Genomic DNA, 27,453 nt, shown 5'->3' on the forward strand with positions numbered 1-27,453 from the left:
TTTTTATGAATGATAATCTTACGTTAGTTTGGAAATTCACCCTTCGAAATTCAGCGCCCGAAGCGGTTTGCTCTAATTGCGCCCGCACAGGGTCAGCCCTGCCTCTAATTCTTTTTTTATTACTTGATATAATGAATATCTTTCAACACGTTGAAGAAATTTTGTGTATATAGGTATTCTTGTATTTTTGTGCAAGGTCAAATTAAATCCTATAAAGTTGTTGCAGTAAGACAGAAATCCTGGGTTCGATTCCTAGTTGAGACCGTTACTTTTTATTTTTCTGTGTCTTGTTCTGTTTCATGTTTTGTTTAGATATATTAGTATTATCTTCTACTTCAATAATAAATCAATGCTCAATACATCGGTTGTACTGACTCTGTTTTGTATTACTGTCCATTGTCTTTTTGAAAATAAAAAGTATTTTGATGTGTGCATAGCTGTGGGTTTCTTTTATTTTCCTTTTCCTGTATTCCAATATTTTTATTTGTTAAAATATAATTTTTTTTGGGCCAGTGAATGTTAGCTGGGTGCAGTTATATTGTCTTTGTTTGCACTTTTTTAAATGGCCTTGAGTTTTCTTTATGGTCCACAATATATTTACCTGTCTGGACCAAACGATCGTTTTATCTGTGGTCGTCTGTGGTTAAGGGGGTGACAAAATGGGGCCATACAAAATGCCCGAAGATATCGATCTGGAGAGAGTTTTATTTATGTGCTTCCCTCTCATCAGTAACAGTTGCTCCGTCTTTCTAAAGTAATAACATATAAACTTCATAACAATAAGATAAAATTTATACCACTTGAGTTTATTTCAACCACGAACACAATTTTAAAGCAATGATTTAAAAATTGAAGTGCTTCGAATTCCTTGTGACGTTTCTTCAACGCCTTGAAATTGACAACCGCGCTTTAACGTGCATGTAAGTAGGTTCTAATTATGTTAACAAAGTAACACTTATACTCGTAAATTGGTGCTTGATTATTGTAAGAATATATCGCCAAGCACTTGATTGATTAGTTTTGACAGCGTTATAACATACTAAGCTACCCAACACTTACCGTGTAAACACGTGACAGATGAGATTAAATGAGTTTGTTCATTGTTGATTTACGGCCGCTGTCACACATTAAAACCAAGTGACTAGTAAGTTCATCTAATTACCCCGAGTGAACATCATATACATTTTCAAAAACAGCAATCTTAGTTTGTGGCACGATTAGCTTTTAGTAAACTCTAATGAAATCCGAATTGCTTAAGAATCATATTGGTTTTTTCAACAAAAAAAGCGATTCAAACTCTCTGATGAATATTTTTTATGATGTAGATAAGTTTCGATACAGACGTTACTTATTTTCAGCTGAGAATAATTACTATCACATAAAAGGACCCTATCACAGTGGAGCCATGGATCTTCCCATCCCAGATAATGTTACCGTCACAACTGAACCATGGTCGCAGGAAGAAAGCTCAGGTGAAAAACAGGCGTTTACTGATATAGAAATCCACCTTCCTTATTTGAAAAAGGAATGTTTGCCGTGTGCCGAAAGTGTTCAGCAAACCAGTAAGTGGCATTATCCATCTGTCTGTGTTTCAGATGGGCGCATAGTCCAGTGGTAACGCATTGGACTGCCATTCTGAAGGTCGCGGGTTCGAACCCGGCGAGCGCAAATAAATTTTATTTGATTAATTTGTGTTATTTCACAATTAATTAATTAAAATAATATAATTAATTAAAATAATATATAGTATATTTGCGGCTCGTTCCAGAGTGGAAGATACTACCTGTATCGCCCTGGTGTAAGACCACCATTCAGAATTGAAACGTTGCTCCAAATGGCTTTAGCCGTGTTTAGTGACTAGATCTGAATAGCCAGGTACTTCCCCACCTTCCTCTTTCCCTTCCCCACTTACCTTCAGCCTCACAACATCCCCCAATTGGGGATGCCATAGTCTCACTGGCTCCAGACGGGAGCAGTTGGGACTCTTGTGAGATATTCACTATAAAAAAAAAATAAAAAAAAAAAAAAAAAAAATAAATAAATAAATAAAATAAAATAAAAAAAAGTCAAACCCCTACTTGTCTTTGCCTCTCCTTTTTATCGCCTATAATACAGCGCGGTACTTGTAAATTTTTCCAATTGGCAATCTAAGAAAACGTTTAACGAAATTATGCTCACAAACAGTCTCTATTTCCTGAAGCTATAAGCTGTAACACAAAATCATCTCACTCCTTAAATTCTTTTTGATGCATGTTATAAGTAAATAAACATTTTCTCAATTCAAAACCCAAAATTTTGCTCCCCGGGAAGAGATAGAAATATCTTATCTGCAACTGGATATTTTAAATTCTGTAGATTTCTTTGTTTTTTACGGACATTCCCGCTTATCTCCATGCATAACCTTACTAGGATTCCACAGGCACCGTCAAGCTGCGTGTACGTCTGGAAAACTAATTTTCAAAAATACATTGCCCTTGGTATTTTAGTGGAAATATCTCACTGTTTATAAAAAGAAAATTGTAGGGCATTAGAAAATATCAATTATTATCTCTAATTGCAACGGAAATTATAGTTATTTTTTATCTTCTAACTGCATGTTTGACGTCTATTTCTTTATATAAAAAATAACTTCTTTACTGTATCTCAGATCTATTTCGATATAATAAATCTATCGAATAACGGATATTCATGTATCAACCGTAAATAGAATATTAATTAGTTATTATGTTATTATTCCAGGTATCATTAATGTGGAGACTGTACCCATCAAAGCAAAATCAGAACCCCAAAAAAAGGATGAAGGGGCAATCACTTACGCGGAGATAAACATAGACCTGCCAGATATTAAAAAGGAATGCTTAGAGAAGTCTGGACGTATTCTCGAGACTGCAGGTAAAAACGATTATCGTTTTTCTGATTTCGTTTTAATAATTATCTAGTTATTATAGATACGTACATATTGAGCGTTATCTGCCATCTTTTTAAGACATGATAACGGACCTGAAGACGCATCCAGAAGAAAAACCTTATTCATGCACACACTGTAACTACTCATGCTCATGCAAATCACATTTAACAGCCCACTTACTGTTCCTACTGCAGCTATTCAGGTTCTGTAATGGGAAATTTGTAAATTCCATTTGGAAAAAACCTTATTCATGAGTACCCATTATAATTAAACCTGCTCATACAAGTCAGCGTTAACAGTGCACTTACGGAATTAAAACCTTATTTTTGATTCTACTGCAAATATTAATGTTCTCAAAAGGATTAAAAAGTAGGCCCAAACTTTAAAGACATGTTTTTAACCATACTGGAAAAAACTATATCCATGTTCCCATTGTAGATTTATGTAGTCAAGTTCTTACCCATACTTGACATAAAAACCTTATTCATGTTACAACTGTAACATCTCATTCTCACTAAAGACACACTTATCATTGTGTGTGTACGTATATAGCGTGCACCCATACTGGAAATTAATCTTATCCATGTTCTGACTGCAGTTATTCATGTTCATGAGAAGTCAGATTTTGACCCGGTCATAAGAAAAATCATTCATGTTCCGACTTTAATATCCATGTTTTCAGAAAGAATAATTAAAGCATCATATACGTACCCATATAACACGAAAACCTTGTTCATTTTTCGAAGAAAAGTTCTCTTAACTCTTTATCGCTTTGTGATGTCATTTTTATATGTTTCTTTGATATACCTTTGTAACAATTAAGTTTGTATATATTTCTTAGTTTTATTTGACAGTGTTATTATTATGGATAAAAGTGACTACATAAATAAGACTATGGGCTTTTTACTAGGGGATAATTTTGAAAATAATTAGAAACACCCTATTAATAAGTTTCAAGAGCTGGTAAAAGAAGCGGTGACACATTTGTTCGGTTTATATCGAATTATAAAATAATAATAGTTGAATACGCTACATGCTAGCTCTTTGCTCTTAGATCGCCGCAAGTAGCAGCACCTGCCGGTCACTAAATTCTCGCCATCAGCGTTCCGCGCGGTAAGAAACGGAACTAATCGCCCAAGCCGTCAGCCCTCGCTCGCCGGCCTCGTCCTCTTTCGGAATCCTGACCTCAGCATGTCAACACGCTGCTTCGGGTTGTGGTCCCGCGCCCCAGAAGCAATCCGGATTCAAGGGAATATCCAGACTTACGTCTTGAAAATTACACTAAACTCCTTGCCTTTTAACAAAACGACAAAGTTTAAACTCCTGGCCGAACATCTCAGCGAAACTAACTCGAACGCACATGTTTCAACGTTTACGTTGCACATGGACAAAGGCCGCCTAAACTTCGCTTAAGAACCGACTTAAGAACCATGTAAGCTTGACCATTTTATCACCTTTCCATGTGCTTTAATAAATTCAGTTCCGATTTTGTAAATTAAATGTAGATTGAGAGATTGAACTTAGTTAGGATTATATTTTGTACCCGTAATATTTTCCGTGCCCCATGAGTATAAGATGTGTTCTATATGATAATCCTTTGTATGTTGTAACGTTGCCCTTTGCTATAATATAACGCGGAAACATGACTCCCATGTCTTTACTGAACCCCTTGTATGGTTCGGAATGATAGTAGCAACAATTGATAGCTCACTCCACCCCTCGAGAGATAATCGATATGTCTTTATAAGAGTTACCCTGAGGTAATGCTCAGGGATAGAACCCCTGATGCCATCTATGTCGATTGACTTATATTCAAAGTTTGTATTTAACTTGGTCACCGGTCTTACATTCTAAATTTTAAGTATATTACACATTGTATAGATGCTATATTAAATTTGTTAAAATAATTAAAAATAACAAAAAACCAAAACTTTGGTCTTTTATGAATAAGTAAACCAAACCTAATATGTCAGTAGTTTCTAGTTGTAGACATATCCAATAAAGCTGTTCATATGTTGGACTTTATTTTAAGAGTATTTTAATGACTTTCATCATATCAAAACGATCAGTATAATTCCATAGTTTGCTCATAAAATTACGAAGTTCTTTCGCACGATTGAAATAATGCTAAATAAATTCTCAAGATATTTTAGAGTTGGTATTTATAGATAATGTCTAAATAATGGCTTCCTACTTTGCTCATTAAATTGATTAAAATTATCGAAACGAAGAATTTTTCCGATTTAATATATTTGTTTAAAATTATTAATTTAAATTATTATTAATAATAATTAATTAATTATTGTATGCTACTTAGTAAGGAGTCATATCTATAATTCCACAGTTTAAAAAGCTTAGAAAATTCTAATGATATTTAAGAGTTGCCATTTCTAGAGAATATCTTTATTTCATCTACCTACTGTTCTAATTTTATTAATCAAAAAGATTGGATCGAATAATTTTTTCCGATTTAAAATTACATATTAATTCGAAGTTGAATACGAAGATGGTTGATATCTGAAATGAGATGTTACTGCGGCTCTGATTACCAGATACTTATGCGGAACGTTAATTTAGTAACCCGTTCTTCAAAACGAAATAAAAGAAACCGTGGGTAAGTTTCAAGAGACTAGTGACTTTTTAATTTTCGATAAATAATGCAAGAATGAACCAGTTCCACAAAAAAATATCAACGATTCCAGTGACATAAATGTAGCCGGGAGCTGGTACAGGAATATCGATCATCTCTACAAACGGAAACGTCAGGATTCAGACAAGTCAGACTAATGTGTCACAGAGTCTACTTTGCTTCCTTCTCGTTTGTAATTATTGTTCCGTCTCTCTAAAGTAATATTGTACGAACTACACAATAATTGAAATTGAACTGCTTTTACGTTTTTGATGACGTTTGGTCAACGTCTTGACCGTCATGCTTTACCCTGTATGTAGAGAGGTTCTATTTATACTAACTAAGTAACACTTAAACTCTGAAATTGGTGCTGGTTCATTGTAAGAATATATCGCTTGACACCTGTTAGATCAATTTAAACAGCATTCTCAATATAACACTAGAGCAAGGCTGCCCAACCTTTTTAACAGTTGGGCAAAATTGACGATTTAAAAGTCATTGGCGGGCCACTGACTACTGACGGTTCCTATTTTTGTTACCTAAGGTTTTTAATGTCTTGTTTAATGCAACAAACAAATAAACATATTGAAATTTTATTGTCGTTTATTGAAATAATAAAATAATAGCATCTACTGCCACGTAACGAAACAACATTTTATGTAACTAATCTAAATCCAAGTAATTGGTACAATGAATGTGATTTCTGACATTTCTTTTGTTTTAATAATTCTCCTATGTTAGGAGTCAGTTTAGATGTTGACAGTAGCAACAAATCAGACATAGGTATCTTGCTCAGTTAGAGATGTGCGGTATTTATTTGTTACAAAATTAAGATTAGAAAAAAACTTTTCACAAACATACGTCGATCCAAAACTACTTAAAAATTGAAACGCCAGTCTTCCTTTGGCACCAATTTCCAGAAATCTCAAAATTCTTTTGAAGAAGTTTGTGACTTTGAAAATATTTTTTCTGCAAAAAGGTACAGAGTGATTTTGCAGTTCAGTGAGTTCCAACTGGATATTGGCAGGATAACTAATTATTTCAGTCAAACTGATTGTGAAAGGATTAAAAAAAATAATGTTCATTTGGTTTTGTACTTTCAAAGTCCTGGAATCTGCCTTCAAACGACTGTAATAAGCTTGTAATTTTAGCTTCGTACTTTTTCGTTTATGGTGGCAATATTGAGCTTCTCTTTCAAATCTTGTATGGGAAAAAGGTCAATATTTTCGTTGGCTAAATATTATCAGAAGTGCCTTGTAATTTGAATTTAAAATATTGAGATAATTGGTGATGTCAACAAGAAATGCAAGATCAATAAACCTGTACTTATTCTTGAGTAAATCACTTTCCAAAGGTAACGCCCCTTTTTCTTAAAAATTCCAACACCTGCTCTCTCAAGCTGAAGAAATGTTTTAACATGTTGCCCCTTGAAAGCCATCGCACAGCGCAATACAGTTGTAACTCTCCAAATTCGCTGATTTCTTCTTCAAATAAAACTCTGAATTGACGTCTGTGAAGAGCTTTTGAATGTGTGTAATTTATGCAGTGTAGGTACTACTGGCTCCATTATATCATTCAACTGTATGTCCTTAGCACACAAAGCCTCCTGGTGGATGATGCAATGATACGAAAAAAATTTCGATTCAAGTAATTTTCAAATTGGCGGATATTTTGAAAATGGTTCACGCGGGCCGCTTATAATTCGTTCACGGGCCACAATGTGGCCCGCGGGCCTGGGGTTGGGCAGCCTTGCACTAGAGTATTTGAGAGAGGTTTCGTTACATTCCTTTCTTATTTTTAGCTGAGAATAATTATCATCATACGACAGGACGCTATCACGGCAGTGCCATGGATTCCAACCCAAAGAGTGTTTCCATCAAAACTGAATCATGGTCACAGGCAGAGGCGGATTTGCCCTTAGGCCTATGTAGGCCCGGGCCTAGGGCGGCCAGATATTAGGGGCGGCCAATCGTGACAAAAAAGTCACAGATGAAAACAAGAAATGACTTCCTAAATATTGTACGTACGAAATAGCGATATGAAAGAGCGTGTTCACACACAGCACACAGCGCGCCCCGCAGCCGCCCTCGCCACACCTATCATGCTCCGTCGCTCGCGTATTTCCAACCAATCCCTACCGTCATTCAGTTGCGCTAGTGTGCTAGTGAACCGCCTTAGGTATTGTTATGCATTATAGCGTGAAACACTTATATATTATTGTATGAGAATAAACCTGAAACTAGTTAAATAAATTAAACCTAAAACTGTTTTAAATGTTTTATTCAAATCCTTGAAACCTTAGAAAGTATTACAAACTAGCAGCTATTATAGTTAACTAAATTTCTGAATCGATTTCTATAAAAGTTGTCAATAAAGTAAATTCATTATGTAGTCTATAGTCTATATCAGGGGTCTCCAAACAACGGCCCGCCAATGTCATCAATCCGGCCGGCGACAATCGACAATTATACAGTAATTGAACTAGCGAATTTAGCAAGCGTATTTTTTTACATTAATTCCACACAGGAGGCTTTGAGGAAAATATTTTCCCTCACGACTTATGTCATCTTAGGTGATGCTGTGTGGAGGGTCTTTTTAAGGAAGGGAAGGATAGTAAGTTCTGAAAAGGAAAATGTATGAGGGGTGGGTAGGAATCTGGGGATTAGTGTGTCCAGGAGTGACATACGTATGAATACATCCCTCCAACTGCGGTGCAAGGCGATGGGTTAATATAGTCCGGCTGTTAAGGTCAAAAGGCTTCCCTCACCCAGTCTCTCTCGATCCGGCCCGCCACGCAGCAGGTGGGCAGACGTATCCCCCGCCAAGACCTGGACAAATCTCACCCCATGAACCATGAATGATAATGTATGAGGGGTGGGTGGGTAGGAATCTGGGGATTAGTGTGTCCAGGAGTGACATACGTATGAATAAATTGCTCCAACTGCGGTGCAAGGCGATGGGTCAATATAGTCTGGCTGGAAAGGTCAAAAGGCCTCCCTCACCCAGTCTCTCTCGATCCGGCCCGCCACGCAGCAGGTGGGCAGACGTATCCGCCGCCAAGACCTGGACAAATCTCACCCCATGAACCATGAATGATAATGGCAGGAAAATTAAAACGGTTTTGACCCTAGGAACGTTTGGATACTCCTGGTCCCATCATATGGTACTGAGAAAGGGGCGGCTACATGGTCTGGGGCCTAGGGCGGCCAAGACTGCAAATCCGCCTCTGGTCACAGGAAGAAGGCTCAGGTGAAATGGCCTATAAGGATGTTGAAATCCTCCTCCCGGATGTGAAGAAGAAATGTTTGCAGTATGCCGAGAGTGTTCAGCCAACTAGTAAGTTGCATTGCATATCACAGAAGTGTTTCCGACGCAAATAATCAGAACAGCTGCTTGTTCTTTACTTCCCCTCTTATCGTCCATAATTTTAATAATTATATAATAACATAACTTTTATATAGCGCAGTTTTGTGTTATTTCACTTCAAGTGCGATATAGATTTTACCTTCGAAATATTTCTTTACACGCAACTGATGAACCAAGAAAACATTTAACTGATTATGCCCGCAAACAGTTCTTAATTCATCAAATGTTGCCGCGTCATATTTTATCATCAAAGTAGATAATTGCACCTTCTGTACTCCAAAACTTCTCTCCTCACAAGAACGTAGCGGAGTCCTGTTTCAACTCGACCGTTCAAAGTTTATATACAGGGTGTCCGGTGGTAAAGTGCAGTAACTTCGGGAGGTGATTCTACGTGATCGTAGGAGTAAAAAAGAAAAATAACTTTTTCTGAAATTCCAACTTTTAGATGTACTAATAACGAAAAATTTCTCCTACGTGCCTAGACGGCATTATTTTTTTCGTCGTTGCCAAATCTACATCCCGCGCCCCCCCGGTAACTAATCCCCGCTACCCCCGGCACCCGAATTCAGTCGGTCAGCTGGTAAACTGTCCCCCGCACCCCCTCCTGCACCCTCCGCTATTAGTAAATCGTGCTTTGAATGTAATGTGTCACAAAATTTGACGGGCGGAGTAAACAACTTTGAAAATTTAATTTATCTAAGAATTTTTGAATTCGTTCGCTAGATTTATTGTTTGTTCTCTGCGAACTTTTCATTTGGTTTGAATTTTTGACAGATGTGAAGAGAACCCCGTACAATTTAGATGTCGGTACGTGTTTTAGAGGTATAATAGTTATGGTGCTGATTTTATCAAAATCAAATTTTATAATATTCTTATTATTATTATAATTTACAAGTACAAGTATACTACATTGGATTTATTAATATAGACGTTGTACATTATAATGATTTATGATCAATAAGATGGATCAAGGAAAAAAATATTTATGAGATGTAATATTTTTGGTATGCCTCGTTATTCTGCTGTGTCATTCGTGTGGAAAACGTTCTTTTTTTTAAAAAATGATTTTCCGCTATGTAATCATTGTTTTTTCTCACCTATAAAATTATGTCCCGTCTTTCCGGTTTATAAAAAAAGGTCTGATTTTTCGGATTGAAATTTTCAAAAAATCCCCAGGGTTTCAAAAATACGATTAAAAAAATAATAATAATACAGAATGTCTTAGAATATTTTCCTTAACCGGAAAAAAAAATTAAAAAATATGATGCAAGTGGCCTATTAGTAAAAAGCGATGAAATTAGTTCAATGAGTTATTAATATTTTTTATAATAAAAAGTGTAACGTGATTTTAGTGCAGTTCTCTTTTTGAATTTGGTAAAATATCAAAACATACGGCGAACTCTGTGTTGTTATTGTTTACAATTCACATGCGGTTTCCATGGATACGCGCCACTCACAAATATGCAACGTTGCCACGTTCACACTTGCGAATTTATCGGGTAAGTTTGCACCTACACTATGGCTTTTTAGCAGGTATGTCTTTTTGTATGAAAAATAAAAAATTGGAATTTCGGAAAAGTTATTTATCTTTTTTACGATCACGTAGAATCCCCCCACGAAGTTACTGCACTTTACCCCCGGACACCCTGTATATCTGTTTATTTTTTGTACTTTCCGTTTGCAGTTCAATATGGTATTCAGGTTAGATTCTATCAATTATCGATTATGTCAAGCATATTATCCATTATGTCATCAATGTTGTGTTTTTCTGTAATTAATGATAATATCAACCATGCTTCGATATGAATTACTGTTGACAAACCTAGGAAAAAACAAACAAAACAATAATCAATACTATGGTACCTACCTGAAGAAGATTGTATAATTCCTTATTGGATGCATAAAAATGACATTTAAAATAATGGTTTATACTACGTACCTACTTGCTACTCATAAATCTTCTATTTTTATTATGAAATTATTGTTTCGGTTTATTGAATTAGAGGTTTTTTATTTATGGACCTATCTATCATATTTACATCTATTTGAATAAAGAAGTGTTTGTGCTTTTGATATCTATTATTCCTAGATTGATGACATTTTCCCCAGCTGATCTTCTAAACAAGTTAAAGGCGACTGTCTACAAGATGTTTCTAAAATCTATCGCTATCCCTTTTTCTCGCCCCTTAAGGATTTTGACACTCGATGTCCAATATATTTTTTTGACCATAACAATTTCCTTTTCCGTTGTACGATTACCATAATACGGGCATGAAACCTAGTATGGTAGTTTCAAACGTCACCAATTTTTTTTAAAAATATTTATAAAATTTAAAAAAAACGTTAAATTTACCGTTCAAAATAAAACAACAACTGGGTGTAGCCTGGCCGAAGCTGGGTTCTTCAGCTAGTATAATGAAAAATACTAAATTCTCGTGTGTGTCTCTGAACCTCTGCTTCAATGAACTCTAGAATTCCTGCTTTGAATTTATTTCTGGTATATTTCCTGATTCCTGGAAAGTCTCAAAAATTTGTCCTATTTTCAAAAGTGGATCAAAGACATCTGTCAAAAATTTCAGGCCAGTGGCAATACTTTCCGCCCCGGCTAAGTTATTCGAATCGATAATTCATAAACATGGGCTGTTTCAAGTAGAGCCTTTCTTAATATCGGAACAGCATGGGTTTAGAAAAGGTCGATCAACAGATACTAACCTACTGGTACTCACAGATTATATTTCCAAATCTTTAGATAAGGGCTACCAAGTAGATTGCTCATATAATGATTTCTCGAAGGCATTTGATACCGTAAACCATGACATATTATTAAATAAATTGTCATCTACAGGTTTTTCTTTACGGTTTCTCATATTCTTTGTCAGCTATTTTACTGGAAGAAAGCAATTTGTATCTCATGGAATATTCTTGTCAAAATTATTCCTTGTGCTCTCAGGCGTTCCAAAGGGATCTAATTTATGACCGCTCCTCTTCCTGATTTTTATTAACGATATTACAGAAAATATTCTGCATTCCAGGTCACTTCTTTTTGCTGATGACCTAAAACTATTCTTGGAAATTAAAAATTTAGAAGACTGCATTCGACTCCAATCGGACATTAATATAATTGTTGACTGGAGTAAACGGAATCAGATCGAATTCAATGTTTCATTCTTTCTTTCACACGGGCACGTCATACTTGGTTTTACCGGTATACCACGAATGCCCGAAGTTTAAAACGTGTCTCCACTATGAAAGATCTTGGCATCATGTTTGATAGTAGGCTGACATTTCATACTCATATAGAAATGACGTGTAGTGCTTCACTGAAAATGCTGGGCTTCGTCCTACGCACTGCGATGAATTTTAGAGACACCCGGGTTCTCCAAGTGCTATACATTGCGTTGGTTAGGAGTAGGCTTGAGAGTGGGTCGGTGGTTTGGAGCCCACATCAGGTGAAGTATTCCCTCATGTTGGAGAGAGTGCAGAAGAAATTTCTGAGATTCGTCTACCTGAGGGAGTATGGCTACACCCGTGGCTCTATCCTACTGACTTTCTCTTGGGCATGCTCGGTATGAACCATCTACAGGTCAGAAGAGATGTGCATATTGTATCACACTTCTTCAAACTGATTCGTGGATGGTTTGAAAATCCGACTATCATGGAGAGTATTAGTCTCTATGTTCCTGATGGTTATCTCCGTCACCGACAGCATAGACTGTTTTATCTCCCGGCCTACAGGACCAACTTGCCAATGGTCATGCCGGTGGGGAGAGCAGTCTTGCTGTTGAACAGAATTAATTCGGATATCGACATATTTAGCATCGGTGAAGCTGCCTTTAAAAGGCAAGCTCTATTGATGCTGGTATAGTTCATACACCGCTTAGGTACTTATTATGTAATACCATTTTACAAATGTACTTAAAAACGAAATAAAATGTAATTTTGTAATGTTTTTTAAGGAATAAGCTAATTGAATGTTTCGTTTTCAAAATTGTAAAAGTTTGTTTAATAAGACACTCTTATTTAATATGTTAATTTTGTGCATAATTTCATCAACAACCAAATGCCAAAACATTTTTACGCTGAAATTGTTTTTAACAGAGATGTTCATAATTACGAAACCAGAAATGTAAATAGAATTTGATTTCCACATAAGAAATCAAAATCACAGAACTGCCCAATGTACAAAGGACTAAAGATGTATGATGAAATGCCTGAAAGTCTGAAGAATGAATGAATTTAAAAAGAAATGTTATGTTTATTGTAAAAATATTTAAAGTTACAAAATGAAATATTATCTTGTTTATATTCAAATATTTTATAAACTTACTCAATAAATAATAAAAAAAATCTTTAAACAAACGGTAAAGAACCAACCTATATAAATAAAATAAATTAATATTTTCGAAGGAAGCAAATACTTTGGGGTGTGACATATTGAATGAAAAAAACATACACTTAGTAAGACACCACTTTATTTTTTAATCAATAACGATAGCCAACCGGGTTTCGCTTGTCCCAAGCTTCAATATAATATAATATCAACAGTTGATATTTAGCCCTGATGAAGCTTGAGACAAGCGAAACCCGGTTGGCTATCGTTATTGATTCAAAAATAAAGTGGTGTCTTACTAAGTGTATGTTTTTTTCATTCAAAATAAATAAACGTGATTTTATTATATTTTCCATTTTTAATATTTGAATTGTAATGTCCCTTCTTTTTCACGGTATTTCATGTTTAAGCCAATTCAATGTACAGTTGATATTAGACATAGATAAATTAAAATTTCAACAACTTTACGCCGTATCCATATTTCAGATATAAATCGAAATAATTTTTTTTTTTTTTTTTTAATTTTAATTCCAGATCTCGGGGAGGGTGGTGCAATCCCACGAGCTCCATATTAAACATCGAATATATATAAAGTAAATATAAAAAAAATATTGTAAGATAACACATACACAATAAACGAAAACAAAAGATTATAATAATAATACAAAAAAACATAGTGAGATTAAAGTTTTTTAAAAAAGAAAAAATATTTAAAAAAATACTTATATATTTTTTTATCTATGACATCAGGATTTGGCTCCATCGCTTGTAAATAGGTCCCTGCCATAAGTGCAGTGCTGCCATCACAAGACCGTTTTCGCTCGTGGCTAGTCGTGTTCGAAAGCTGGTGATCCGTTTTTTCATTAGTGCTCGGAATCCAGGAGCACAATAATATATAATATAATAAACCTATCCGATTATTAATGTTTGTATGATGGGAATTCCAATGAGCCTACTACTGCAAACTACAAGTATCTTATCAGCAGGATCTTGATTGAACTATATAAAACAATCTAACAATAATTACAAATAATCATACACATAGCGCTCATGTCTCTACATATATTGAAATTGAATTATTTGCTGATGATGCCAAGCTATACAAGCCAATATAAATATTAACGATTGTGTCAATTTACAACATGATTTAAACAATATATCCACATATTGCCAATAAAATCAACTGTATCGAAATGTTTCAAAATGTCATCACATTGTCTTTTCGAGAAATGAAAATAAAATATTATTTAATTATTCTTTAAACAACAACAACATTGCAACAGTCTCAAATATTCGTGATCTCGGAATAACCCTTGATAGTAGACTACAATGTAACCTTCATAAACATCAAATCACAAATTAAGCTCCTAAAATGTTAGGCTTCATCATAAGAAACACAAAACTTTTTAATAGCATCGATATTATTAATCAACGCTACTTTGCCTATGTACGAAGTCATTTGGAGTTTGCATCAGTTGATTGGTCTCCATTTTACAAAATCCACATAAAGAAAATCGAAGCAATTCAAAACAAATTCCTAAAATAACTTTGTTACAAGTCATTTGTAAGATTTAATAATAATGCTGAGGCAGCTTCATACTTTAAAATTGATTCACTTATTGTACGGAGGCATCATAAGGATGCAATATTCCTGTGCAAAGTAGGTAACAATAATAATTATTGCCCAGAGTTGCTAAACAAGATTCCATTCAATGTACTTGCGCGTTCAAAACGCTCTTGTGTCTTGTTCAAGGTTGATCAAAGCAAAACGAACTCTAAGCAGAATTTTTGCCTGAACAGACTATGCAATAATTACAATAGCGTATTATCCAAGGTTGATATTTTCAGTTGCGAACTTACCAAATACAAGAGGTACATAAAAGAATATTTCTCTGATGGTTTGTGAATAATATTTATGTATCTATTGTTTATATCTCTATTATAATTTGATTTATATCTACACCCTTTCTCCATGGCAATAAATTTATTGCTTTGTAAATTTTTCGTTTTATATAATCTTTTGTTTTGTATAAATTTTTTAAATCATTTTCCTTTTGTCGCAAATTTAATTTACTTATTCTATATGATGCTGTCTCAGTAGAGGTAAATTCACAAGGAGGAAATCCATAATTGGTTTTATTTTACTATATAATACTTATTTACAAACTGATTAAATGTAAACTGTCGATTTCCCGAAAATGAATAAATATTAACATTTTGTTGATGTTCTGTTTAAGGTAGCATTAATGTGGAGACTGTACCCATGGAAAAACCAGGACCCAGTGAAGAAGATGGTGGGGGTATCCCTTATACGGAAATAGATATAGACCTGCCAGATGTTAAAAAGGAATGCTCAGAGCAATTTGAAAGTATTACCGAGAGTGCAGGTAAAATGGATTTTTTTCGTCTGAATCAGTTTTAATAATCTTATCGTTTCATTGTAGATACCGACTTATTGAGTTTTATCTGTCATCTTTTCCAGATGTGATAGTGGTACCGAAGACACATGCCGAAATAAAACCTCATTCATGTCTCCATTGTAACTATTCCAGCTCAAGAAAATCACATTTAACAGTGCACTTACGCACCCACACTGGCGAAAAACCTCATTCATGTCTCCATTGTAACTATTCCAGCTCAAGAAAATCACATTTAACAGTGCACTTACGCACCCACACTGGCGAAAAACCTTATTCATGTCCCCATTGTAACTACTCCTGCTCACGCAAGTCAGTTTTAACGGTACACTTGCGTATCCATACTGGCGAAAAACCTTTTTTATGTTCCCATTGTAACTTATCCTACTCACTCAAATATCGTTTGAAAATGCATTTACGCACCCATACTGGTGAAAAACCTTATTCATGTTTCCATTGTAACTACTATTGCTCACGGAAGTCAGATTTAACGGTACACTTACGCACACATACTGGCGAAAAACCTTATTCATGTTCCTACTGCACTTATTCGTGTTCTCAAAAGGGACATTTAAAAATTCACATTCTGACCCATACTGGCGAAAAACCTTATCCATGTCCCCATTGTAACCAATCCTGCTTAAGCAAATCGCATTTAACGGTTCACTTACGCACTCATACTGGTGAAAAACCTTATTCATGTCACCATTGTAACCACTCCTGTTCACGGAAGTCAAATATAGCGGTACACTTACGCACACATACTAGACTAATTTAATTTTTTTTTTCAATTTCATAATTAATAATGTATGTTTTATAATTAAGCACCTTTGTAAGTCATTAAGTTCCTACTTACAAAATCTGAATTTTGTTTTGATTAATCAAATTAGCGAAAATTAGAAACGTGTTTTTTTATATACTCGGCTCTATTATGGCTCGTATTAAGTCTACCGTTGAGAATATTCTTGCTTTTGTCAATTTTTGCGAAAAATCGTGGAGCTGTGCAAAAGGGTATTTTTCTGGGATCGTAGTCGCGTTCCAACGCCTGTAATCCCCAAAAGGGCCTCATTCTTCGTTTTGTTTTTTAACCATGTGAAATGGGCTGGCCCAACTACTCTTTGACGGCCGACACATTCCATGCTCCATAATGTATTTAAATAATTTTTTAGCCGCTTCCAAAAGATCCGGTGCCAGCTTGCGGGCTTGATCTGTTACAGGCGATCCCCTTGTTTCAATCACATATGTAACAATATGTTTACGAACATCTGGAGTCTTCATGTTGGGTCGTGTCACTGCAGGTTATTTATTTTAAAATGTCTCGGTATTTCTGATTAGCAGATAACGTCGAGATGCCGGATGAGGGTCCTTGAGAATTCATTCCTCCAATCTGTAGTGGACTGGTCCGTTAATGTTGCGTTCTTCAGGTTGACGCTTAGGTTAAAGTGATGTAGAAAGTCTGCTCCTAAGATTGGTCTTGATACGTCGGCGACGGTAAATTTCCACTTCATTTCACGCTGAAGTCCAAATTGAAGTCGATAGTTCTTGTACCGTATGTTTTTATGGTATTACCATTAACACTGCATAGCGTGGTGGGGCTTGTTTCCGTGGTGACTGTATTTTTCGTGATCCTGCTTGGCCTTGGGGACGGATACGTCAGCACCGGTATCGATCAAAATTTTTTGTTGCTTCATGAGTTCATGGATGAAGAGAGGACATGTATGTTGAGGTCAATCGCATGTCCCTACTGCGGTTTTTCGTTGTCTTTTCCCGACTTGTTGCTATTAAAAATACATGGTTTAATGCGATAGTACGATTTGTCACCGAATTTTACATGATATTTTCAGTAGCCGTTTGAGGTATTGTTGTTGTATATTGACCTACCGCGTGACCTGGAACGAGGTCGTCGCGCGGAATTCCGGTACGATGTCGATGGATGACAACATTCTCTTCGAGTCGTTTTGAGTTTTTTGACTTCGAGAGTGAGTGACTTAATTTGCTCTTGCAAACTCTGGAGTACAGCACATTTTTTTTTTATTTCCTTTATTTTTTCCCTTTTTATATATTTCACATTACAAGTTTTATAATAATAGGAAAGGGAACCCACTAAGGCGCAGCCTGTTCGTGGGTAATATAAGTTAATACATTAGATTTGTGTACCTAAAAATATATAACAGTAAAAATAAAATAAAAGCAGTAAGCATAATAAAGAAAAACGGTAGGATTATAATTAAAGTTAGTCTAAAAGATTGTGCAAGAGGTGCATATTAAAAATAAATCAAAGTAAAAATTAAGATTGTAAGATAATATGTATGAATTAAAAGAACACAAAATAAAATAATAATAACTATACAGAAACAAAATAGAAAAAAGTAAAAATTTAATGAATAATGCTTCAATATTTGCATTGTACAGCCACAACTTTAATTATTTTTGTTATTGCGCTAGTTTAGTTGTTACTTGAATTTTTTTGGTAGTAGATTAAAAGTGCGAGGTCCAATTAAGCTACTGTGAGTTTGCATTAGTTTGGTATTGGTTTGTGGGGTAAAAAATACATATTTCTTCTAAAGTTGATTTTGGGTTCATATTTTTGAAATTTATTTTGGTTTTTCAAGACATATTTCAGGCTTTGAAGTAAAAATAGTTTACGGAGATTGAATAGTTGAGATTCCTTGTACAATTGATGAGTCGAAAATGTCCTCTTTTTATTATATATAACCTTGATAATATGATTTTGTACTATTTGTAGTGGTTTTATAAATGTATCTAGTGCGCCACCCTATCCTAATATACCGTACATAATTGAGGATTGCACTAGAGAAAAATAAATCATTTTCAATTTGTCAACATTGAGTACTTCCTTAAGTCTATAAAATATGTACGTCAGATATCTTAATTTAGAAACGGTGTTATTAATTTGTGGTTGCCAGTTTAAATTTGTGTCAATATATATACCCAAATATTTGATCTTAATATTTGGCCCAAGCCACAAACAAATAAGCACAAACTCGACAACCAAAATTTACACATCTTCGGATCTAACGGATCTGCCCTGATGATGGACACTGCAACGCTGTCCAAAACGTCGGCTAAAGAAGGAGTTAGCGCAACACGGCATAACACCCCAAAAACAAACAACAAAACTGTTTCTGTGCTTTAAAAGTTCCCTATTTTTGGTTTTTTGTAATCTGTCTTTGAGATAGTGGTGGGCACTGGGCCATTTTGTTCTTTTTAAAAAAACAAAAACGAACTGTTATTTGTCGAGAAGGCAATCCTTAACAGGTAAGGGCTGTTTTCTGTAAGGCACCCTGTTTAGCTGTTTTTTCCAGGAAAAAACACTATCTTAACGTTTCACACTTAACACCTATTACAGGCAAAGAGTGAGAAGGCAATCCTGTTATTTTTAAAACTGGCTGAAATTGAAATCACATAAATAAGGGGCTGTTTTCCATTCGGTTGTTTATTATTACAAAACGAGAACGAGAGTAACGAGAAAAACGAACAGACCTCACCAAACGGCTCGTATACTGAGTGTTGATAGTGTAAAGTTGTTTATTTTCTGAACGACGAATTCTTGGTTTTGTGAATATAACTTAATTTTAATGATGCCTAGCTATCTCGCCCCTATAGATAGCAGGGTTTTATTACTTTTATTGTTATGGACTGTAACTTACAGTTACGCTACTAACCCATTACTAATTCACACAAATTACCTCAAAAACGGCTCGTTTTTTTTCAACAGTTTGGGCAAACAGTTGACGTTTTACAAATATTTTTCGCCTGCAACAGACCTATCTCACTCTTACATATTATTACGACGTTAGTGCGAGAGAGTAAGATAATGTTATTCGTTTGGAATAGTTCTTTTTCATTCATACTCGTGCTTTCTTGATATACCTAAGTTAGAAGAGTCGACAAAACGGACAAACTGTTTGTGCGGATTATAAATAACAGTTTGGGCATTTTTTTAACTCCAAACATGTTGTGCAAACGTGTTTGTCGTTTTTGGACTCACCACTACTTTGATACAGTGAGTGAGAATTTTTAGTACATCTTTTTTGAAACCTATTTGATTAATTTTGTTTATGAGTACATTGTGATTTACAGTATCAAGCGCTTTTCTTAAGTCTAAAAATATAGCTAGACTTTTTTATTTTGATCAACAGATTTTTTATTTTTTTTTTTATTTTTTATTTATGCTTTAATATATTTGTTAAACAATGGTATAGTATATTGTCCTCCACGCTAGGAGTTCACCTGTGTTGTGGAGGACTTTTTCAATTGTAAAGTTATATAATTCTAAAACAATACAGTGGAGTTGGTTACACAGAGAAACATTAAAAATTAAAATATAAAATCGATTTTTCCATAGTTATAACAGTAGTTTTTCCATAGTTATTCCAAAAAAGTGAAATATAAAAAATTAAATATTAACAGGATTGTAGCCAGTTCCATATGTGTTTTTTGTATTCTGTAAGATTAGATGTTTTATATTGTGTTGGAAGTGAATTGAATAGTTTTATAGCCTGGAATCTGTAGTGTTTTTGTCCAAAGGATGTGTTGGTTTTTGGTATTAGTAGTTGGTGTGCATGTCTTGTTCTGGTATTGCGAGAAGTTTGTGAAGTTTTAAATGTGTTTAGGTTCTTGTAAAGGAAAGTAAGTATTTGTTTTGAATATAGTTTTTGAATCTTCAACACTGGGAATTGTTTAAATATGGTTGAAGTGGGTGTTAGTATTGGTACTTTAAGTATTACTTTTATTAAGGTTTTCTGAGCTTTAAATAGTGTGTCTATGTATTTTTTACTGGCATAGCCCCAGGCAATAATGCCGTATTCCATTATAGATTGTGCTATTGCGAGGTATATATTCTTAATATCAAATATGTTCAGTATATTTCTCACGTTTTTGAAAAAGTAAATCAACTTGTTTATCTTTCCTTTAACCGATTCAATATGTCTGTCCCATTTTAAATATCGGTCGAAGTATATACCAAGATATTTTATATTTTCGGTTTGTGTGATTGGAGGACAATTGCATGGGGTGCTCGCTGAGTGACAGGAATGTATTTTAAGGTAGATGTTTTTGGCGGGTTGGCCTCTCGAGTTTATGCTAAAGGTTATGAATTTAGTCTTATCTATATTTAAAGTTAATAAGTTAGAGTCAAGCCATTTTTTTGTAATATTTAGGCCAACTTCAGCTTTTGTGATTAGTGTGTTCCAGTCAGTGGCCTTAAAAAGTAACACAGTGTCATCAGCAAAGCTTATAATTTCCCCGTCTATTTCGAGGTGACAAAGATCGTTAATATAAATAAGAAATAGGATTGGGCCAAGTACGCTGCCTTGTGGTACTCCGTAGGATACTTGTTCCTTTTCACTACATGTGTTTTCTATTGAGGTATATTGGGTGCGATTTTCCATGTAGCTTTCAATTAATTTGAGTTCTGTTCCCGTGATTCCGAAATATTTAAGTTTATTGAACAGGTTTTGGTGGTGAATTGTGTCAAACGCTTTTGCCAGGTCTAGGAATATTCCAAGGCATTTTTTACCCTGATCTATATTTTTTTTGAGGAAGTCTGTTACTGAGGCTATGGCATGTGAGGTACTCATATTTTCCCTGAATCCAAATTGATTTGGTGATAGTATATTGTTTTTGTTAAGAAAAATTAAAAGGTGGTTTTTGATATGTTTCTCGAGAATTTTTGAGAGCGTGTTTAGAATTGTAATTGGTCTGTAATTATTAATTTCTTCCTTGTTTCCTTTTTTGTGGATTGGAATTACTTTGCCCGTTTTCAAAATAGTTGGGAACACTCCTTCTTTAATGGACCGATGTGTATAAATTTTTTGTCAGTTCGAATATTGCATCTTCAGTGCTTAATTTACTTCTGAAGCCATAATGAATTTCGGACAGAATATTGTTTTGTTCTAGGTATTTCATAACTCTATTTTTGATACATTTTTCAAATATTTTTGAAAGGTTTGAAACTAAGGAGATAGGTCTGTAATTGTCTAATATGTGCGTGTCACCCGATTTGTGAATTGGTATTATAGTGGTGATTTTAAATTGTTCTGGGAAATACCCTTCTTTTAGGGATATATTATAAATATGTTGCAAAGGAGTTAAAATATATTGTTTTATTTTTTTTTGTGTATTACCTGATAAATTATCAATTCCTGAAGAATTTGTTGGTTTTAGGCTGTCAATGTGCTTTTCAATTTCATTAGTTGTGATAGGTGTAAAATAATCTAATGGGTTAATTGAATTGTTTGTTGGTACCAAAAGCAGAGATGAGTCAACGGGCGCTGTATTAGCAATCTTACTGGATGATTCAAGTACTTGGTCTACTACATTTGTGAAGAAGTTGTTAAAGTTATTTGCAATGTCAGATTTGTCAGTTATAATATTGTTATTTATTTTAATCTCCTTAACCTCAGTTGATGCTATTCTTTTTTTTATTCGTTATTTCGTTAATAATATTCCACGTTTTTTTGGTATCATTATTTGCATTATCAATTTGTTCACCATAGTATTTTTTTTACAACTTCTTATTAACCTATTTAGTAAATTTCTATACAGTAAATATTTTTTACAGGCTCTTTGATAATTTAGTATCTCTCTGTATAGTTTATCTCTTTGTTTAATGGAGACTATTATTCCTACAGTTATCCAAGGTTTAATTTTTTTATATTTTCTCTTAGATATAACAATTTTATTTGTACTTTTTGAAATATATTCTTGGAGAGTTTTATAAAACGATTCTAATGCTGAATGTGGGTTTGAAATTGATAGAATTTGATCCCAATTTTCCAAAAGAAGTAGATTATTTAATGTGAGGTAATTAATATTATTTTTTTCAACTGTTTCAGAATTTTCTTTTGAATTTGCAGTTAAGATGTTGTGTCCGTAAAATGTTGGGTAATGATCAGTAATGTTTGTTATTAGAGTTGAAGATGTTGTTTTAAAGTGTTTGTGTGATTTAACAAATATGTGATCTAGAGTCGTGGAGTTATTCAGATTTTCTCTAGTTGGTGAGTTTATGTAAGACTGATATCCAGCACACGACAAACAATCTAAGTACTCAATTATACAGTTTGTTCTTTCATTTATATTTATATTGATATCACCGGTTAATATTGCAAAGTTGAAGTTATTTCTGTTAGTCATTTTTAAAAGCCAATTAAGTTCGTTATTGAAGAGAGATTCATTTAGTGTAGGTGATCTATAGATAGCTATTAGCAGATAATTATAATTGTTATGGTTAAATGTTAATTTAATAGCATTTGCTGTTTTAAAATCTAAAATCTCGAAAACAGTTTTCATGAGACAATTATTCATAAACACCGTGACTCCATCGTGTCCAGTATGTTTGCACTTAGAAGAAATGGTTATATATCCTGGCAGGTTATAGGGGATTACCTCTTTCATCTGTGTCTCTGTTAATATAATAATACTAGGAGAAAAATCTAGACTTTCGATTAGGACACAGAGTTCATCAAAGTGCTTTCTTAAACTCCGTATGTTCATATTTAGAACTGAAAAATTAACATTTTTATAATGATTATTTAGTTCACTTGTGTTTTTACATATAAAGTTTTCATGCAAAAAAATTTCATCAGACATTTTGAACAATGATGAAGTATTTATACATGTATTATGGTCACTTGTTTATTTATTCGGAGGGAATGTCTTCCGGCTGCTTTATTAGGATGATTGGGGCTAATTCATCTTTTCTCATCATTATGTTACCATTTTTTGCCCAGATAAACTTGTAGCCTAGTCTTGATGATTTCGCCAGGAATAGGTGTTTATTATTTTGTGACAATTGTTCATTAATGTAAACAATGTATTTATAATCTTCAGAAAAAATTATATTTTTTGGGTACAAAGTACCATATTTTCTTTTCTGGGTTATAATATTGTCCTTATTTCTTTATTTTGAAAGGAAACTACTATCCCTGGATTTTCACTTAATTGGTTTCTGTTTTTAATTCTATATGTGTTTGTTATTTTAGGTAATTCAGTTTCGCATTTTATTGTTTCCAATATATTGTGAACTATTTGAGGTAAGTTTTCATTCTGTTTGAAAGGAACACCTTGTATTTCAATATTATTTTGTTTTTGAAATTGTTCCATTTTGTTCAATTGCATTTTGATTTCCTTATTATCTGATTGTAATTGCTTAGTTAAATTATCTTTGATTTTATTTTTTTCTTCGTATTCATCAATTTTATTACAACAGAATTCCACAGACTTTTTAAGTTCTCTGAGTTCATTTTTCAGTTGTTCGTTAAAAGATTTCATTAACTGTTCTGATAAGTCCTCAAATTTTTTTTCCATAAATTTCATAATTTTGTTAGTGTGATAGCCTTCTTCCGAATCGCTAGATGGCGCCTTTTTTGTGGTTTTCTTTTGCCTGTTCATCTTAATGTGTTTTTGGTGTATTGCACCAAGATGGCGTTGTAATTTATGTAGAAGGTTAGTGTACCAAATCGACTTATTTTAAAATAATAAAAGCCGTTAGGTTACGACGGGGATCGAACTCCGTTCCCTTGGTACTGCGCTTGAAGCAAGTGACGTCTGCCGCTCTAATTTAAGATGTGTTTTGTGCTCATGGATTCTGTATTCATAATATTTTTTGAATAACTTCGTGACTAAATCCTCAAATTGAAATATTTAATTATTGAAAACAATATTAGCAACTCAAATGAATATTTAAACCAGAAAAAGATTTAGTCGCAAACTTGGTACCAATTCGAGATGTGTTTTGCGTTTATTCATTTATTAATTTCTGTTTCTGTTTGAAATAAAATAAAAAATACTTTACAACATGTAACAAAGTTTTTCATTGTTCTGATAAACAGAGGAAATGTTAACATTGAATGCTAATATTTCTCTTCTTATAGAAAAGCACAATCATTGTTTGAAAATATTTTCCTTTTAAAGTTAAGGAATTCAAATTTCAAGTAATTTTGAGCTATTTTTACAACGGCCTCGGAACGACAGATTTTCAACTTACAAAGCGCCGTCCTGAGAAAATGTGCCGTAAGGAAAGATACCTAATAGCTCATTTTCGCAGGACCGCACTTTGTGAGTTGGAGCCTTGTCGTCCTGAGAGAATATGTTAACATTTCTTACATTTATTTTTGAAATAATATTTTAGGCGGATGAATAGCACAATATGATCTTCCCTAGGTGCCTACCCAGGTAAGATCATATTGTCTATGGCCGCGCTTTTTTTTAATTGTCTCCTCTACTTTGCTGAGTGGTTTGTTTATGACTCAAATCTCGTAACGACGTCATCCGTGGACAAAATTTCTCCCTACAAAAGGCCGAAGTTATCAATTTAGTGATTGGTTTATTTATGCGTCAGGTGTCCGACTATTGTGTCTCCTTTGCTTTTGCTTCCTTAACGTATATAAGTGTTGCTCTGTCTTTCTAAAGTAATATTATATGAACTACACAATAATTGATGTTGAAATGCTTTTACTTTTTTGAAGAGGATCTTCAATATCTTGCAATTGACCGCCGTGCTTCGCCTTGTATGTAAGTATGACCTTTATATATTAACTAAGTAACACTTAAACTCGTAAATTTGTGCTTGTTAATTGTAAGATTATATCGCTCAACAACTGATTGATCAGTTTAAACAGCATTCGCGATATAACACGAGAGACAAAAGAGAGTACACGAGTTTGTTAATTGTTCATTTACGGCCGCTGTCAAATATTAAAATCAAGCGATTAGTAAGTTCATCTCACCTTGACCCTGTTTGAACATCACATACGTTATTTTCGCTAATTTAAAAACAGCCAACCTTTTTTGTGGTACCTTTAATTAAGTAAATTTTGAAGAATTGCTTACGAAACATGTTGTTTTTTTTTTTTTTTAAATAATTGCGGTTTTTAATAAGTGTTGATTCTTTTTAATATAAACTGTTCAATGAGAGAGTTTTTGTTACAGTCCTTTCTTATTTTTTAGCTGAGAATAATTATCATTACACAACAGGACGCTATCACAGCAGTGCCATGGATTCCAACCCAAAGAGTGTTTCCATCAAAACTGAACCATGGTCACAGGAAGAAGGGTCAGGTGAAATGGCCTATAAGGATGTTGAAATCCACCTCCCGGATGTGAAGAAGGAATGTTTGCAGTATGCCGAGAGTGTTCAGCCAACTAGTAAGTTGCATTGCATATCACAGAAGTGTTTCCGATGCAAATAATCAGAACAGCTGCTCGTTCTTTACTTTCCTCTTGTCGTCCATACTTTTAATTATGATAATAATAATTATATAGCGCGGTTCTGTGTTATTTCACTTAAAAATTTTAGCTTTGGAATATTGCTTTACACGCAACTGATGAACTAAGAAAACTTTTAACTTATTATGCTCGCAAACAGTTCTTAATTTGTCAAATGTTGCCTCGTCATATTTTATTATTAAAGTAAATCAATCCACTTCAAAAATCATCTACTCAAAAGAGCTTGTAACATTGTTGCCAATGGATGGGTGATGAAAAGATTAATTGTATAAATTAATGATGGATCTTACGATTGTGACATTAATTGGTAATTACCAAATACAATAATCTAGTCATCTACGCACACGCACTGGACACAATGTATGTAGGTAGAGATGAGATCTGATAAGGAAGTTAAATAATAGAAGGTTTTAAATATCAACAGACGCTAATTTATTAAATAACAATTATTAAAATACTTGATCAATAAAAATAAACATGAGACTCTAATAAACATCTTATCTCCGGGCGTGTCAAGAATGCACGTAAGTTTAACGCCATCTTGATAAAAATATGACTAAAGAGCAGGTAACATTATTAATTTAAAACATTAAAAATCTTGTAAGGAATGTCTTAGTGGGAGCCAGCGTAGTATAAAATAACTATGCAAGAAGTTAAATAAGTAATCCCTATTAGAATGATAAGTTACATGATTAAAAAGTTAAAAGAGAAAAAGACCTTTCTGTAACTGAACTGTAAACAAAAACTTGAATAAAATAACAAATGAAATGATAAACTGTAATAAAGACTAACAAAATTTATTAAAAAAAATTATAAAACGAGTCTAGCTAAAAGTGAAAGCTGAGCGCCCAACAAAAGTTAAATTTGAAGCTAAAAAAACCACTATAAAATGAAAATAATAAAGTCTAAACCCAAATTGAAGTTACTGCCCTCTGCGAGCAGAGATGAAAAATTATAAAGTTATCCCAGAAACAAACCCAAATTCATAATAAGACAAAAGTGACCGGCTCAAACAGAACCATATAATGATGACCCAATATTGACAAAAATACAGCTAAATCCAAATGAAATTGATGCGACTTGTCTTGAGCTCAGAGAGAAGCCACACCAATTTCATGTGAAAACGCATAGTATTTGTTAAAAAAAATGTAAAAAAAATTACTCATTTACATTCTTAATAATATGAACAAATATAATTTTAATAATAATTCAAGCCAAGGACATTATGAGCAAATAAAAGTAAAAAAACTTCATGAAGGGATGCAATTTTTAAATGTTAATAATATGTTTATGTAAATCTCAAATAACATGAGCGAGTGAAAACTCACAAAATTACAAAATAAATATTAAATAAATAAATGAATTATTAAATTAATTATTATGACATATCATTTTTTTTTAATTATTTGAAAAGTGTATTAAACAATGACTTAATCAAAGAAAACACCATGCCAATGGTTTCCTAAAACCAGAGAAAAATAGAACGTTATGAGCATCTGAGGCTATCGCGGAAAACTGCATGAAGTATTTTCTAAATTATTTAATTAAAATA

At 33.8% G+C, this 27,453-nt stretch overlaps 1 protein-coding gene across 1 annotated transcript in view; it reads left to right on the forward strand.

The window, feature by feature from the left end:
- The first annotated feature begins 2,780 nt into the window (after nucleotides 1-2,780).
- Nucleotides 2,781-27,453, forward strand: part of LOC149414980 (uncharacterized) — a 44,871-nt gene continuing 20,198 nt past the window's right edge. The window contains exons 1-4 of the mRNA XM_089642963.1: nucleotides 2,781-2,892; nucleotides 15,475-15,620; nucleotides 15,716-15,921; nucleotides 16,237-16,333. Coding sequence (XP_089499089.1) covers nucleotides 2,855-2,892; nucleotides 15,475-15,620; nucleotides 15,716-15,921; nucleotides 16,237-16,333 — 487 coding nt within the window. The 5' untranslated portion in view covers nucleotides 2,781-2,854. The remainder of the gene's footprint in view (nucleotides 2,893-15,474; nucleotides 15,621-15,715; nucleotides 15,922-16,236; nucleotides 16,334-27,453) is intronic.

Source organism: Hesperophylax consimilis, chromosome 19, assembly GCF_061612785.1.
Source record: "Hesperophylax consimilis isolate HC1 chromosome 19, BYU_Hcon_1.0, whole genome shotgun sequence".
Lineage (NCBI taxonomy): Eukaryota > Metazoa > Arthropoda > Insecta > Trichoptera > Limnephilidae > Hesperophylax > Hesperophylax consimilis.